Source organism: Neovison vison, chromosome 3 (genome assembly GCF_020171115.1).
Source record: "Neovison vison isolate M4711 chromosome 3, ASM_NN_V1, whole genome shotgun sequence".
NCBI classification, from domain to species: domain Eukaryota; kingdom Metazoa; phylum Chordata; class Mammalia; order Carnivora; family Mustelidae; genus Neogale; species Neogale vison.
The window spans coordinates 82,440,779-82,457,421 of NC_058093.1; the positions used below are offsets into that span (position 1 = coordinate 82,440,779).

Sequence of the window (16,643 nt, forward strand, 5' to 3'; positions counted from 1 at the left end):
AAATAAATCTGAGGTTTAAGTACTTGCCTAGAAAATACTGGACTTCCTGTCTCTAAGGACTTTCCCCTTTTCGGTATAGCTTCCTGTGACAATACTTTTTTTTTTTTTTTTTAAAGATTTTACTTATTTGACACAGAGAGAGAAAACATAAGCAAGGGGAGCTGTAGGCAAAGGGAGAGGGAGAGAGCCTGATGTAGGACCCCAGGATCACGACCTGAGCTGAAGGCAGACACTTAACCCACTGAACCACCCAGATGCCCCTGTGACAGACTTGAGAGTAGGAAACCATTTGTGCATTCCAAATGTCTGGGCCAAGCCTGAAGAGCCTGACTGAGACTGGCACACAGGCAACATGGGATCCAGGATTTCAGGGCCTTAGTCACAGATGACCATTGTGGCAGCAAAAGGGAACAGTTGTGAGAGCCTGGACATCTATGTTCTGTGTCTACTTCCAGCACACAACTTAAGAATGTAAAGACAGTACTTTTACCAAAAACTAATGGATCTATTCACAATAAAGGCCTTAAAGTGTAAAACCTGAAGAGGACAGAGCCATCCTACAGTGACTGTCACACAAATCAGAGATACGGAGGTCATAAGAGTACACCTGGTCTGCTTTGATGGCTCTTTGCGGCTGCACTCACCCCTGTGAACCTGCTGTAAGTTGCAGACGTGCTTTCCCAGGGCTGCATGAAATCACAGTCTAAAAACATGGGCCTGTGTCTCCGTCAGAGCCCTCATGACCCCCTGTTGGCTCTACCACTGTGATTTTACCCAATATTTTATCAAACTTTACTGAAACTTTATATTTTTAAAAGGCTTTATTTATTTACTTATTTGAGATGGCAGGGCGAGGGGGAGGGGAGCAGAGCAGAGGGAGAGGAACAAACAGGCTCCATGCTGAGCACAGAGCCTGACACAGGGCTCGACCCCATGACCCCGAGATCATAACCTGAGCCAAAACCGAGTCAGACGCTCAATGAACTGAGCCACCCAGGCGCCCCAAAACTTCATAGGCTGTGATTTCTAGACTTAATATATTTGGTTTTTTAATAAAAGTACAGTCCTCAAAATAACAGAGTCTTTATCTACATCAACAAAGTGAGTGGCATTCTGGGCCTTTCGTTCATTTCACAGTATTTTCAATTTCATGTTTTTTCTTTCCACAAAAATCTGAAGCATTAATCTATGCATATTCTCAGTTGGCGGCTCAGTTGGTTAAGTGGGTAAGCATTCGCCTCTAGATTTTAGTGGGTTATGACCTCAGGGTGGTGAGATCGAGCCCTGTGTCAGACTCCACGCTCAGCAGGGAGTCTGCTTCTCACTTGTTTCCTCTTGCTCTCCTGCCCACACTTTCTCTCAAATAAGTAAAATCTTTTTTAAAAATATGTGGGTATTCTAGATTATACCCAGAGAACCCTACACCCAAGCATTTCCACGCAACTTTAGCCCCACACATGCTTTATGCTACGACCAAGTGGACGCTACTGCTCACAGCTTAAATATCCTCCAGCTAAAGCTGCAAGCAAGGGGACAATGATGTGTTCCAGCCATAAGACAGCAAAACGGGGCGCCTGGGTGGCTCAGTGGGTTAAGCCGCTGCCTTCGGCTCAGGTCATGATCTCAGGGTCCTGGGATCGAGGCCCGCATCGGGCTCTCTGCTCAGCGGGGAGCCTGCTTCCTCCTCTCTCTCTGCCTGCCTCTCTGCCTGCTTGTGATTTCTCTCTGTCAAATAAATAAATAAAATCTTTAAAAAAAAAAAAGACAGCAAAACGGCTTGCAGGTATGCAGCGATTCTGCAGTGTCTTCCTTCCTTCCTCCCTCCCTCCATCCCTTTCTTTCCTTTCTCTTTTTCTCTCTCTCTCCTCCTCTCTTTTCCTTCCTTTCTTTCCTTCCCTTTTTTTTTCTTCAATATTTGATTTTTAAGTAATCTCCACACCCAACATGGGGCTTGAATTTATAACCCCAAGATCAAGACTCACATGTTCTACCAACGGAGCCAGCTAGGCGCCCCTCAGTGGTTATAACACAGAAAGGGAATGAAAGAAGCGAGCTCTGCCATGACACACAGAAGCCGCCTAGGCAAGCCAGACTCTACCGGGAGCAACGCATACCAGACTCACATTGCACCCAGCTCTTTTCATAGAAAAGCCATCTTTCATGAACTTCTGTTAAGGTCGGTAATTTGATTTTGGTTTATGGTTCTTTTCAATCTAACTTCTAAATTTGTTTTGGACTTGGTAGTTGTTTAATATCTGTAAGTATACGCTATTGTAAATTTGCAAATACCTAATTATAATAATAAAAACCTCTGGGTAATATGAGAACTTTATCCCCTTAAAAGTACTCTACTTATATTCAAATCTGAGAAATAATGGTCTAAACATAGGAGAGTCAAAAGACCCTTTTTCCCCCGCAAAGCCTTTTAGCGAAGTTCCAGCAGTGCCCCACTGGCGACATCTGGTGGACACATTTGAATAAACACCCACTGGCTTGTCAAAGGACCACCAGGAAAGGAGATCCGACTCCAGGGCCCGCGGAATCAGGGAGCCGGAGGAGATATTTAATGATGTCTGCATTAAATGTGGGGCCATGAATAAACACTCAGTCCTGCCTCAGAGGTCTATTTCGCACCTTCCCTCTTCTCCAGGCTGCAACCCCATCCACCACCTGCCAGCAGTGGTCCTTCCTTCTCTGCCTTCCCATCACCTCTGCTTATGTTCCAGATTGCAGCTCCTTTCAGGCGACCAGTACCCCCTACATGCAATTCTCCCATTTCCCACATTATCAATCTCCCCGCAAGATCCTCTAGGGGAGCCCCTTCTCTGGCTCTCATGCACCCCACCCTTTCCATGGGGTCCAGCACAGGGTGGTCTTTCCCACTCATGAACCAGGTCTCACCCCTCCCAGGGCCAGAACTCCCCACGGCCCCACACACTCGGATTGCATTCTATGCTGCTGGCCTGGCCTCAAAGGCCTCATCTATCTGGCCCCCCTTCCCTCCACCGACAACCCCAATTATGAAGGTCTCTGTGTTCTCTGGGCTCTGGCCCCATCAGCCTTCCTGATTCCTCAAACATACCAGCCATCCCCACCTTCCAGCCAGTGTGCTACTCTTCCGTTACTGCGTGGCCAGTACTTGTCATCACTCAGTGCTCAGCTCAAATGCCACCCTCTCCAAATGTCATTCCCCAACTCCCATCGCATTAATAATCTGCTCTTATTTTTCTCAGAACCATACCACTATTCAAAGTTCCCTCGTTATTTGCTGTCTGTCTCCCTGCAAAAAGAGTATTACTGCACAAGAACAGAGCCTTTGTCTCATTCATTGTTAAACCAAGGACAGAGCAGGCTCTCTGTACCTGACCCCATTTTGCAGATGATGAAACTGAGGCTGAAGAAATCCAGCCAACTTGCCCAACATCACAAAGCAGTACAGCCAAGGCCAGGGCTGGAACCCACGGCCAGCCAATCTCCTATCCCATGTCCACACTTTGCTGCATTGGACTGTTCCATGCCCAGCTCTGCATCTCGAAAAAGCTTTCCCCTCCCTCTGGCAGCCCCCTGAATTTGAACTAGCTGAGATAGGCAGCAGTATCCTGAGTTCTGATTTCTCCATGTCGGCACTTTCAGTCACTCTGAAACTTTGAGCATAAACCAAAATACTCATTGTGACTGTATTCCTTGAAACCTGAAATGAAGCAGAAAGAAACCCCAGAGATATCCAGATGCTGCCCAAGTACAAATATGCTGCTGTGGCTTCAATAAGAGGGCTGGGAAGAGCTGGCAGCTGAGATCATTTCTCCCTAGAACAGACACACTTCAGAGTGAGCATCCCAAAGACCAGGAAAGATCACCTCAAAGGGTTTTGATCCCAACTAAGCAATGAATCCCACATTTCCAGTTATTTATTCTTCTTTCTTTCTTTCTTTTTTTAAAGATTTTATTTATAGGGGCACCTGGGTGGTTCAGTGGGTGAAAGCCTCTGCCTTCAGCTCAGGTCATGATCGCAGAGTCCTGGGATTGAGCCCCGCATCGGGCTCTCTGCTCAGCAGGGAGCCTGCTTCCTCCTATCTCTCTCTGTCTGCCTGTCTGCCTACTTGTGATCTCTATCTGTAGAATAAATAAATAAAATCTTTTTTAAAAAGAGATTTTATTTATTTATTTGAGAGAGACAGGGAGAGAGCACACATGCAAGTAAGCACAAACAGGAGAAGGAGCAGAGGAAGAGGGAGAAGCAAGCTCCTCACAGAGCAGGGAGCTCCATCTGGGGTTTGATCCCAGGACCCTGGGATCATGACCTGAGCTGAAGGCAGACCCTTAACTGACTGAGCCACCCAGATGCACCTCCAATTATTTTTTTAAAAATTTTCTCTCTTTCAATGATAATTTCCTAATTCATTGGCTATATCTTTTTTCTCCTCCCCAGTCTTTTTTGTAAAAGTAGTCAATGTTCTTTTTCATAACTTTTAGACAAATAAATGATAATATCTTTGAAACACCTTATACCTGATCTTAGCATCAAACAGGACACTCAGTCATGGGCCTTCCCCACTCAGTGGTGAGAATTTATGGCAAGGAACTAAAAACTATGTTGCAACAACTATATGAATTAAAGGAGACCATAAGCCAACATTCATCCACCACCTACTGTGGGCCACGCAGCACTCTGCTGCTCTCTACGGCAGCAACGGTTTTATGGTGCACCTGCTAGATACCAAGCAACTCAGAGGTATGACGTCAGTTAGTCCTCATTTCCAAACCAGCGATCCAGGGAAAGGATTCTTCCCATTTCACGGACGAAGAAGTGAATCGAAGGGTAAGTAACTTCGGGAGAGCAGAAGACCTAGCTAACACCATGACCATCTCCCGTCTAAAGCCAGGTTCCTCGACCACACTGCCATCCTGATAACCAGAAAGGCGCCTCTCTGTTTTGTGATGCGGAGAATGCACCCAGCTACAGGAGTTCTGTGTATAGGAAGAGTGGCTCAAAGGGGCTCCAGCTGCAGAGAAAACAATCAAATTCCCTTACACCACCTCAAGTTAAAGAAAGCAATGCATCACCAGGATGGGTGACGGTGGTTCTATTAGCCTTAAGGTCTAAGAAGTCTCACCAGACCTACTGCCTCTCCAGCTCAAGTGTGAGAAGGGAACATTTTGTTGTATGAAGCTTATGCAAAACGTGGGTCCAACAGACCCTTATGGAACTGCATGAGAGACGTGGCTGAGCGCTGCCCAGTCTCGGGACCCCAGAATCCCTGGGCCTGTGTACTTATGGAGAGCCTGCCGAGAGCCCAGCATGGCCACCTTGCTGCACGCTTACACCAAAGGAGGTTAGGTAGGTACTGCAGGAGCGCGGCTCTGCTGTGTAGTAGGGGCTCTGTCAGCACAGGCTCTGGCTGCCCACCCAGCACCCATCGCCTTGTCCTCAGCTAAGGAACAGTAGCACTCTCGGTGGCTCAGTCAGTGAAGCATCTGCCTTTGGCTCAGGTCATGATCCGAGGGTCCTGGGATTGACCCCCACATTGGGCTCCCTGCTCAGGAGGGACCCTGCCTCTCCCACTCCCTCTGCCTCTTCTCGTTCTCTCAAATAAATAAAATCTTTAAAAAAAAAAATAAAGAAATAAAGAAAGAACACTATTCTTATGTGGTGATGTGCCTAGCTCAAAGCTGCTGCTTTCCAGCCCCCCTCACAGCAGGACCTGGCCACATGCCTCAGATCTGGTCAGAGGGACGCAGGCATCCGCACTGCATGGACCTCAGGAAGGCCATGAAAGGAAGCAGATTCGGCTAAAAGGGGCTTTTGCCTCTTTCCGGCTTCCTCTCTACTTGTTAACAACGGTGTGTAGGCATGAACTAGAACAGAAGCCACTGAGGTGACCTTGAGGAAGGACGGTACTTGCTGAGGACAGGACCACCCTGAGGTTTCCTTCACATGACAGAGAAATTCACTTCTGCCCGAGAGATGCCACAGTTCCTTCAGGACAGGAGTCCTTGAACTTTGGTGGCTAACGACATCGCCTGTGGTGCTCAGTAAACACACAAAGGCCCAGGCCCGAAGCTACTTCACGAAGCCTGGGTCTTGGGTGCCAGGGAATACTGATGCCCACCTGAGTTCAAGAACCACCGCTGTAAGTTTCTATCCTATGCTGCCTCAAAGGAGCATACAGCTCCCTTCGAGGGCCAGCCCCAACACCAACAACATGCCGTCAAAAGCAATTTTATAACATCCAAATTATTTTATCTGTAATGGAAAGTGATCAGATCTGAATAGGGTGGCCCGCTGCTGTGACAACTTCCCATCTACCCTTTTAGGATATGGCAGATGGTAGTGCACATGGCGTCCACCCCCGGGCTGCCCCGGCCTTCCCTCCTGTTCCCCGATCTGACCAGTGCCTGTCCTGTTCCTTGGCATGCTGCCTGGGGCAGCACTGGAGAGAGCTGTCTGGGGGCAGCTGTCAAGCTTGCTCCTTGGCAGCTTTTGCGTGAGCCTTAGCAGTGTTGTTCTATCCCCCAAGAGAGGGCTCCAGACCCTCACCTACACGTCGCTTACCTTGATCGGAAAGGACAGGAGAGGACTCAGTGCTCTGGGGAGTTGGCCATGACCACGGTGGCCTCACCATGCCAATGTGCCTGTCTTGCAAGCTTGCCTCCATAGTGAGGGCTCAGAGTCCAAGGACGACATTTGGAGCTACCCCCTCCCATCCACAGGTTACTGGTTGTTAAGTCGGAGTTTTCCTAGACAGTTTTCTGGCCACCTAGTTGTTGTTTGTCTGCCCCACCCAACCCTAGTAACCTCTTTTCTCCACCTCAAGTACAAAAGGACCATTCATGCTCTCTCTTTCTCTTTTCTGAAGTGTATCACTTTTTGTGTTTGTTTGCTGGTAGAACAATCCCACGCATGTGGATTGCAGGAAGAAAATTTATAGACCATCATCTCAAATATAAAAGGTGGTCCTGACCTACCTAAATACAAATTAGCACCATTCTTGAATTGTTGAGTTCAGAGAGCAATTATAAAAACATGACTTTCTCTATCTGGCCCTTTCTTTATATCCAGTTCCTAAAACGTAAAGCAACCACCCACATCTGTCTGCTTTGGGCAAAAGCAGTTGACAAACAGGTAATGCCCTTTTGGATGCCAGCTGCACAGGGAAGTCCCACAGACAAAAGAGAGCTCCAGTGAGTCATCCGCCACACCCTCCTCCATCCCCCTGGGAGGGTCCCCAGCACCAGGTGGCCCTAGTGAGAAGACCTGGAGGCTCTTCATGGAGTTGAGGTAGGCAAGCTACCCCCCAGGCACCTGTTCCAGGAGAGCGAAACTGTTCACTCTCGCAGGGGCACATGCAGAGGCTGAGAACCAGGCAGGGGCAGGGATCCACTCAGGGCTGCCCAGACAGAAACCACCCGGACACCAGGGACTCACTCGTATTTATTTCTGGTAGTGAGCGGAGTTTGAAGAGCCACCTCCTCCCCCTCGGATGGCGTGGACGGCTGTTGGAGATGATGCCGGGTAGTGTCCAGGGCGGATGGGCTTGGCTGTATCCGACGGAAAGGACAGCACGTTCAGATGGGCGTAAATGGCCATACCCACAGGACCACGGGTCACGTGTGAAAACCAAGACACACGGTTTTTATCATTACAATCCTCATCAAGACCAGACCTTTCTGAAATCAGGATGCCTGCTCTCCCGACAGAAGAGTTTGCTAAACCAGGGCACCCAATGGTTAGGGCACAGACAGAACTTACGTATCAATTACTTTAACTCTGGCTGAGGAAAATTAGAAGGACTTTCAGTTTTATCTAAGGCAGGTAACACTTGGGTTCCAAAGGCATCTGCGTAGCCCCTGAAACTGGGTGCAGATTTCTCCCTATGATGCACTTTCTGGGAAGAAGCTCCATAGCTTCTGGATTTACAAAGAGCACGAAATCCGAGAAATGCAATGAAACATTAATCTAAGGTATGATCTAAAAACCAGAAACACGAAGTTGTTGATTTACAAAACATCTGCATAGCATTATCTGATGGGAAATAATATCACGTTATTGGAAGCATTTCAGTTTAAAAAAAAAAAAAGCTCTTTGGAGAACATTCCTAAATCCCTTTGCCACCTGTGGCTCCACCCTGGGAACTAAGACTTAGCAGCTACACCCCCATTGTCAACAGAAGCACAACGCCCAAATCCAGGTTTGGCAGGGGTGGACGTCCAGGCCCCCTTCCCCACTGGGAGCCACACCCTGCTCATGGAGGCCTGCCTCGCTCTTCCCAAGGTGCTTCCAAACGAGCCCTTGCAAGTGGATCTCCCTGAGGCTTCTGGCTACACCCCCGCCCCTTCCCATTCTGCCTGGTACAGAACAGAAGGGGCCTTTGGGCCTTGCTGAGAAGCAGCCAAATTCCTTTCGCTGACAGCCTCAGCTGGCCACCTTCTCTGCTCAGCGCAGCAGCTCTGAGGACCACACTGTGCGCTGCAGCCTCTTGCGATAAGGGAGCAGGGGCCTGACACTGCCATTCTCCCAGGAGGAGTGCAGGGGGCCTGGAGGCACCAGCCACCCCAGCTGCTGCAGGCCTGAGTACAGCCTGGCAGATGTTCCAGAACACCAGTGCTTCCGGCCAGCAGAACCCTGCCTTCCGCCAGGGCCGTAGGGCAGGGGCACACATACCGATCTGCGCTGAGTGGGCCCTCCTGGCCATGTTCTTGGCCCGCACGGCCTCCTTGATGCGATCCACCTCCTGCTGGTAGCGCTTGCGGTCCCGCATGGCGTTCTCCTTGGCCTCCTTCAGCGCGCTCTCCAGGGCCTTCACACGTTCCGCCGTGGCGCGCAGCCGCTTCTCCAGCTTGGGCAGCTCGCAGCGCAGGTCTGCGTTGTCCCGAACCAGCTGTGGGGAGAGCGGACGGGGGCGACTTATGTGGGGGAGGGGCACGGGAGGGGGGCGGCAGGAGGGGCAGACAGCCACAGGAGGACGGCCAGCCAAGCAGCCTCCCTAGGTCGGCTCCGGACGTCCACGTGCCCGCTGGGTGATGCTAAGCAGGTTCAGAAGCCCTGGGTATAGGGCGGGCATGTTCTAGAGCTCTCTGCAGGCCTCCTCCCGTGCAGGACGCGCTATCTCCACCAGCATGTGGTTTGGACCCACTCTGCAACATATCCAGAGGCTCACAGGTGATTCTGGGACATTGCTCGTTCTCTTATTACTTAAGACCCTCAGTTAAGAAGCGACAGGTGAGACTGAGCAGATTCAGGGTGGTCTGGCTGCAGATTGGTGGTTGCCAGAGGAGGTGTGGGGGGAGGATGGGTGAAAGAGGCGAAGGAGATTAGGGGAACACTCATGGTAATGAGCACTAAGTAATGTACAGGATTGCTGAACTGATACATTGTACTTCCGAAAATAACACAGCGGGGCACCTGGGTGGCTCAGTGGGTTAAAACCTCTGCCTTCGGCTCTGGTCGCGATCCCAGGGTCCTGGGATCGAGCCCCGCCTTGGGCTCTCTGCTTGGCAGGGAGCCTGCTTCCTTCTCTCTCTCTGCCTGCCTCTCTGCCTACTTGTGACCTCTCTCTCTCTCTCTCTCTGTCAAATAAATAAAAAATATCTTTAAAAAAAAAATGAAAGTAACAACAGCACTGTAGGTTAATTATGGAATTAAAAATAAATACAAATTAAAAAAATAAAAATAAAATGAAGGAAAAAATTTTTTTAATTAAAAAAAAAAGAAAGAAAAAGAAGCAACAGGCTTGCACTGGGTTAAAAAAGATTAAAAAGGGCTCAAGAGCTAGCTCTATTATTTCCTGACATCTGACTTGGTAAGTCATCTAACCCCTACACATCTCAGGTTTCTCACCTATAAAAAAGGAGAGTATATAAGAAGACCATTGTGCAAATCCCAGTGGATCCAGAAAGTTTTGAAAATCAGAAAGTGCCATAGGAACATTACCTATCCCGAGGCCACACCTGCTTTCTTTACCAGATCCAGCGCCTGGCAGAGAGCAGGTTTTTAATGGTTAATAAAACATTCACTGAATTCACAAATAAAATAATTAATGAATTTCAGAGCCCTATTTCACATTAGTGACTCAGACTACAGTTTCCGTTTCTGTATTTCTCATCAATAATTTGCTTGAATGACTTCAACCATATTGAATCTGTCATCCTCCCTTTGGGGAAAAATGCCATTCTAGGTAATGCTGAGGGACGTAGGCCCAAGAGAGAGCATTCCCTTAGCCATGCAGTCCAACAAGTGGGACCATTTTTATCACATTCCAAATCTTTAGGATTTAGGGGAAACATGAGCATTCCAGTATTTATACAGAAAGGAGCCAAACAACTGCCTCGATCGCCAGTAGATTTGGCCATGCACTTTGCTGTCCCTCTCGATAAACTCCAGAGCCTCATAAGAACCGAAGAGGGTGCCCAGGAAATAGGGCAACAGAGCAGAGCGAAAATAAAGCAGATCACTTCCTCTCTCAGCCTGTTTCTTCAGCTGCAAAAATAAGGGACCTGAACCGGCTCGGTGGAATTCACTTTGCCTTCTGTGCAGCCTGTGGGTCCAGTGCTGGGACTGGAGGCACGATGATAAGGCAGGGTTCTGAACACCCCACTTCCCAAAACCTGGAGCTCAAACTCCATTCCTTCCGTCCGGCTTAGATAAAAGACTTTTATAAGTAAGGGAAGTCACTAAAGACTAATTAAAGGACTCCGAGGACCCATCTGGCTCCCCGGGTGATGCAGAGCCTTCTCCTGGAACTGTGGCTAGATATAGTGGGGTTTCTTCCAGGGATAGTAAGGGAAACACAGGAAGCTGGCACAACTCTCCTACCTGTTTGTGAACCTTCGTGAGCTGCTCCAGGTTATTCTCCAGGAAGGAAATTTTTTGCTTCTGGGCAGCACTACCCCCTCCGTCATCGCTGTCCAGCTCCACGCTCTGCAACAACACAAGGGGTCAGTGGGCCTGCAGGCTCCCTCTGGCCCCAGCCCCAGTATAAACTGGACCACATTCTAGTTCTTCTTTATAAAAAACCACTACCCCTAATCCCACCAATGGTTATTCTGAAAGTGGAAATAAAGAGAGGTTCTAAAAGTTGAGATTTAGTGACCTTGCCAGTGAATTCCTTTGGTTGATGTCAAGGGTTTTCTGAGCATTATAGAGAATTGAAAACAAAATAAAACTCCCAATCTTCCTTTGAAAGATACAGATTAGTTCTCTCTGTGAAATTCACCTCTCCCTTGCAGGTGGGTAAATAGACTTTCCTTTTCAAAAGGAACAGTTCCAAAACTCAAGAAGAACCAATGTGAAAACATAAACCCAAGATCTAAGCCTGATTTCAAACATCCCAACTAAGCTAAGTCACCAAGCTGTTGGGCAAGTGCCTATGGTCCTACTGGGAGTCTCAGTGGCCATTGCTTGTCCCTTCAGCTTCCAATCCCATGAAATTAGTTAATGAATCCATCTCAACTAGTCACAGCTTCTGAGTGCTGCTGGTGGATAAACTCTTGAAATTCATTAGATCTTGAGATGGACAAAATGTGCCCTTCTGGGCCAGGAGGTCAACTGGGAAAACACATGTGCAAATCTCCTAGAGCTCAGAATGTGCTGCATCTGATTACAGATTAGATCATCTTCCCTCCTTCTTCTGAGAGGAAATGGGTGCGTGCAGATCTCAAACCCGTGTCTCTTCTGCCTACATCTGGGGTTCTCAAACTTTGCCCAGAGGAGGGTTTGTTAAAACTCAGATTGATGGGCCCCACCCCCAGTCTCTGCTTCAGTGGACCTGGGGGGTGGGGTCTGAGAATGTGCATGTCTAGTGACCAGCCCAGTGATGCCAAAGCTATGAGCCAGATAACCACATTCTGAAAGCCACTGGTCTACCAGTAGGTCCTTACCAGTTGGTCAAGAGCTTTATATCCTGAAATCAGGGAAGCCCAATCTTAGCTCCCTTGGATCCCCTCCTCCCTCTGACTGAGCATTTCCAGTTCTTGCCATTACCTCTGCAGTCTCCCTCTCCAACCCCTCTGCTCTCGCCTCTCCCTCCTACCTGGTCTAGGTCTGGTCGTCATTTCTATTTTGATGACTGTGCTCACGACCTGCCTGACCCGCTGCTGCCATTCAGACCTTAACCTCCCCTATCATTCTCCACCTTCCTTTATTTTCATTTCCAGGCCTGGAACTGTTCTGTCAGGGGCCACGGCAAATCCAGGCTCTGACCTTCAGTTGGACACTCAGCATGCTTTCAGCACTGCTCAGCAATGCTTTCACTCATCCCTGACAAATGTCCCCCACTGCCCCCTCCACCCCACCCCTGGCTGCCTGAGCCTTCTCTAGGCTGTGGGGCCTCTCCATTGTCTTCCTGCCCTCTCCATCAAGGACAGAACCTCCACATTAACCGAGAAGATCAAAGTAGTCGGATGCACTTTTCCACAATTATGTATTGTCCTGTGAATGTCTCCACCCCCACTCTCTACTACTGCCCTTCGGGAAATTGTATCCCTTCCCCTTGCCAAGCCTGACACACCCAACCATGCTGTGACTTCTGTCCATGCAGGTCGGACCCCATCAGCCCCTCCTCTTTTGTTATATACGTTTCACTCCTTTCCCTCAGCTCCTTCACACACACGCGCGTGCACACACACGTGCATACTTTTAAATACACCTTCCTTCCATCCTACCACACCGCTGGCTACGGCGCACTGCCTCTCCTCTATCACACTTAAACATATTGAAAAGAGCAGTCCCCTGCTGCTCCCACCTCTGCCTCCTTCCTGAAACTTCTGCACGCTGCTCTGGGATTCACCACACGGTGACTCCCCAAGATCCCTGTGGGAGGCACGAGGATCCCCGAAGCCCAGAGTCAGAAGTCACATGCCCTGGATTCCAGTCTATCTCCAGCTCTTCCAGCTGTTGACCTTGAGCAGGTTACTTAACCTCTGAGCCGGTCACCACTAAGATAGAACCGAACAGTAAGGACCACGTACACGGTTGCCAGGAAGAGCAAATGAGACACAGATTTAAGCGCTTCATGCGCTCTGACCCAGCCCCTGACAGCCCCTCACGGGCAAATGGGAGGCTCCTGCCTCTAACTTCTCCGGGTTTCTGGCATTGCTCACCAAGCTTCAGAGCTGCACTGCCTGACGGGATCCCCTGGATTTTCCCCCATCACACACGTCAGCTCTCACACTGCAGCTAGATAGGTGTGTGAGCCTTTGAAATGAAAGGCCAAGGAAAGGATTATAACTTCCTTTTACTAAGAAGAAAAAAATCAGATGGAAAAATATTCCCAAGTACTTTTTTCTTTTTTTTTTCTTTTTTGCCTCCAGTACATTCTTTGAATACATTTTCTGGCATGAAGTAATTAATTTTTAAGCAAAACCAGCCCCAATTTAAGAAAGTGATATTTCAATGGAAAATGATTCTTTCTGTCCATATTTTCTTCTCAGTCCTGGTCGCAGAAAGTAGAACTCACCTTTTTAACCCGGGCAGTCAGATCCTGGACAAAGAGTTTCCGGAGGTTATGCAGAGTCTGCAGTTCCCGAGACTGGAAGGGAAGATAGTGAAAATGTCACTAAAGTGGGGGAGACACCTTGAATTCAGGACACAATGGCGCCAGACCGTCTGGTGGCCCCAGCGACCCAGACGGATCCCACCTGCTCTGTGAGCCCGCCATCCAGGCCACAGGGCTCCCACACTTTCCCACCACATATGTCCACCCCCTCCATCTGTCTCAAGACTACCCCCAGGGGCAGAGACTGGGAGCTCAAACCATGAACTAAAATGGAACAGAGTCTACTTGTTAGTGGTGTTCTAAATAGAACTTTTCCTCTCCCCTCAACTACAAAAGTTAACCCAAAAATTTCTCACAAAAAACTATGAAAGTTCTTACAAAAATTCCTAGTTGGCTGTGTTATATCAGGATGGATTCTTTTTTTCCCCTAATTTATCACGTACGCATTGCACAAAATGCCTGCAAGTCTAAATGGAAAGTTACCCACAATCTCTCCCATCGTAGCAGACCGACATTTTTCATATCTCCACGCCCCGGTTCTGGCCCTGGGCCGTGTGCACTGGCTTGACGTCACTCCAGCTCATGGATGAGGTAGGTAGTGGGTCTTCTACCCACATAACCCTGGGCAACCTACCTTGCCTTCCTGTGCCACAGCTCTCTTATTTGTAAGAGGAGAATAAATTTAGTAGTCGCCTCACAGTCGTCGAGATTAAATGTGATAATCATTATAAAACTCTTAAAATAGTTTCTGGCACATTGTAAGTGCTCAGTAAACATTAGCTAGTATTAACTTATTGATGCACCATATTTGACAGTCATTTCTTCGGTAGGTTTTGTTGTTTCCCTTTGTTGTCATAATACTGTTACACTGTAATCAACTTCTTAGGGGCATTTTTTTTTTCTTCATTTTGAGTTATTTTCTACAACCAAACCCTTAAGAATTAGACTGCAAAGACAAGGCTTTGTATCGAACCTGGTGACCTTTGTTAACAAGATCAGAAAACCAAAATAGTTCCTCTCATTCAAGTCTCCATGTTCTTACTACTGGAGATGCAATTAGTTCCTTCCAAGATATTTCCCCATGAGGGAGAAGAGAGATAAACTTGCATCTGAACTTCCCAATTTGTCTTAGTTGACCTACTCTTAACACAGAATGTCAAGGGATGTAGCTCGCCGGTGCTCACAAGGACAAAAAACAGGCTATATAGCCATGGAAACACTAAGCTTCTATGTTAATTTAAGTCTTGTTACTGGGTCCAAGTCTGCAATTCTGTGTTGAAATAAGCACCTAAAGTCAATTGCTTCCTCAGGTGAGGCAAATGAGTTTGTGCAGGAAGCCAAACAGGCCTATTACTATGAACACAGTGCACACCACACCTGTGCGAGGCCCAGTGGCCTTCCAGGGCAGGGGCAGGGGTGCGGCTCCATGCTCACGTTTACACAGACACGCTGTTCCAGCCCCTGCCCAAGGATCTCAGCACTCCCCCGCCCACCTCAAGCTGCTGCTCTGAATTCTCTCTCTCAGGGATTTTATTCAACTGTAACCATAGTAAACATTTTACATAAAAAAGCCACCACACCAAAGGGAAATGAGAAGATAAGACAGGGGTCCCTTGTCAAAGAGCCAGGCATCTCCTTGGGGCCTAAATACCAAATACTATGGAGTCCTGAGTTTGGCATCTTTATCTCATTTTTGTTTGTTCTTAGGTGAATTCAGCAGTACAGGAGGGGTGGTTAAAAACCCTTAAAACAATTTGCAAATTGCACATTTAAGCTTAGGTAGCTAGCATTTGGCTTCCCACAGCAATGAATTTTCCTCCACGATATCATCATTTCTTCACCGCATCTGACTCACTTCCCTGAAATGTTCCCTGTCACAAGCCACTGCCCTCTGTGTAAATGCTCTGGGCTCAGCTTCCTGTCAGAGGGGACAGCAAAGGCGAGCCCAGAGAGGTGAAAACACAAGGCCCATTAACAGAGCAGGAGAGGTCCAGCCCTAGAGTCCCAAGTGTCCTGTTAAAGCAAGATGGCTGCCTCGGGCCCCAAGACACCCTCCACATCTTCCAACGTCAACCCCTGCAGTGGGCTTCAGACTCCAAACCATCCATGGCAGGTTCCACCCTCCCTCCCACCCATGCCGTCCCACCCAAATACTCAAGAAGCCAGAAGAGGTCTTGAGCTATGAAGAGTTCAAATAAGATCAGCCAAGGGCAGCGAGCCTGTTGCTGAAGAACATTTACAGCTTGAGGTGGATTCCAAAAGCAGGTTGAGTGAAAATATCCAAGTCTAAAATGACACCAGCTGTGGGGATCGGATCTGGGGTTTCAAATGTGGATGTGAGCGATGTGTGCCAGTGGTGAGCTGAGAGCAGGAGAGGAAGGGAGCCAGCGTGCCAGTGGGTCTGTCCCCTATGGGTGAGTATGCACCAGGTGGGAAGGGCCAGGGATGTTGGGTGAGGGTAGCTGGGTGGAAGGTACTGAAATGTCACTTATCTCTGGCTAGTGGGACACAGTAACATTTTAAATTTCAATATTTTTCTGAATTTTTAGAATCATCTGTAACTGTGAGTATTACTTCTCCGGTAAAACAGACATAGAGGAGGCAACGTTAGGGCCTCATCTGGTTTCCCCTAGAGCCAGCCGGTCATCCACCATCTCCTTGCCATGTTGGAATGGCCCAAAACCCTCTGAGCCACAGTCATCTTACTTCTGTTCTCAGCGGACGGTGCCCTCTGTCCCTTCACCTGGCTTTGAGGGACAACTAACAGCAGCCCAGGAACAGAGTGTACAGTCAGGTCCAGACCTCAGTAACAATGTGCCTACGGCCTGGGGTCACCAGGTTCTTGGGAGGCTGTCCCACATAAATTCATACGACACAAATGGAATCAAAATATATGACTGTATCAGGGCCGCCTAGGTGGCTCAGTCGGTTAAGCAGCTGGCTCTTGAATTCAGCTCAGGTCATGATCTCGGGACTCTGAAATTGAGCCCCATGTGGGGCTCTGCACTTGGCACAGAGTCTGCTCGAGGATTCTCTCTCCCTCTGCCTCTACCCCTACTTGTGTTCGCATGCTCTCACTCTCTCTCAAATAAATAAATAAATCTTTAAAAAAAAAAAAGTATGACTACATCCCAACAACAGTCTCTCTAT

General features: G+C 48.4%; 1 protein-coding gene across 1 annotated transcript in view; it reads right to left on the reverse strand.

Moving 5' to 3' along the window:
* KIF5C (kinesin family member 5C) overlaps positions 1–16,643 on the reverse strand; it is a 156,533-nt gene that overhangs the window by 8,972 nt on the left and 130,918 nt on the right. Inside the window, exons 22-25 of the mRNA XM_044242511.1 lie at positions 13,455–13,526; positions 10,814–10,918; positions 8,663–8,879; positions 7,427–7,539 (exon numbers count right to left, since the gene is read on the reverse strand). Of these exons, the coding sequence (XP_044098446.1) occupies positions 7,433–7,539; positions 8,663–8,879; positions 10,814–10,918; positions 13,455–13,526 (501 nt within the window). The 3' untranslated portion in view covers positions 7,427–7,432. The remainder of the gene's footprint in view (positions 1–7,426; positions 7,540–8,662; positions 8,880–10,813; positions 10,919–13,454; positions 13,527–16,643) is intronic.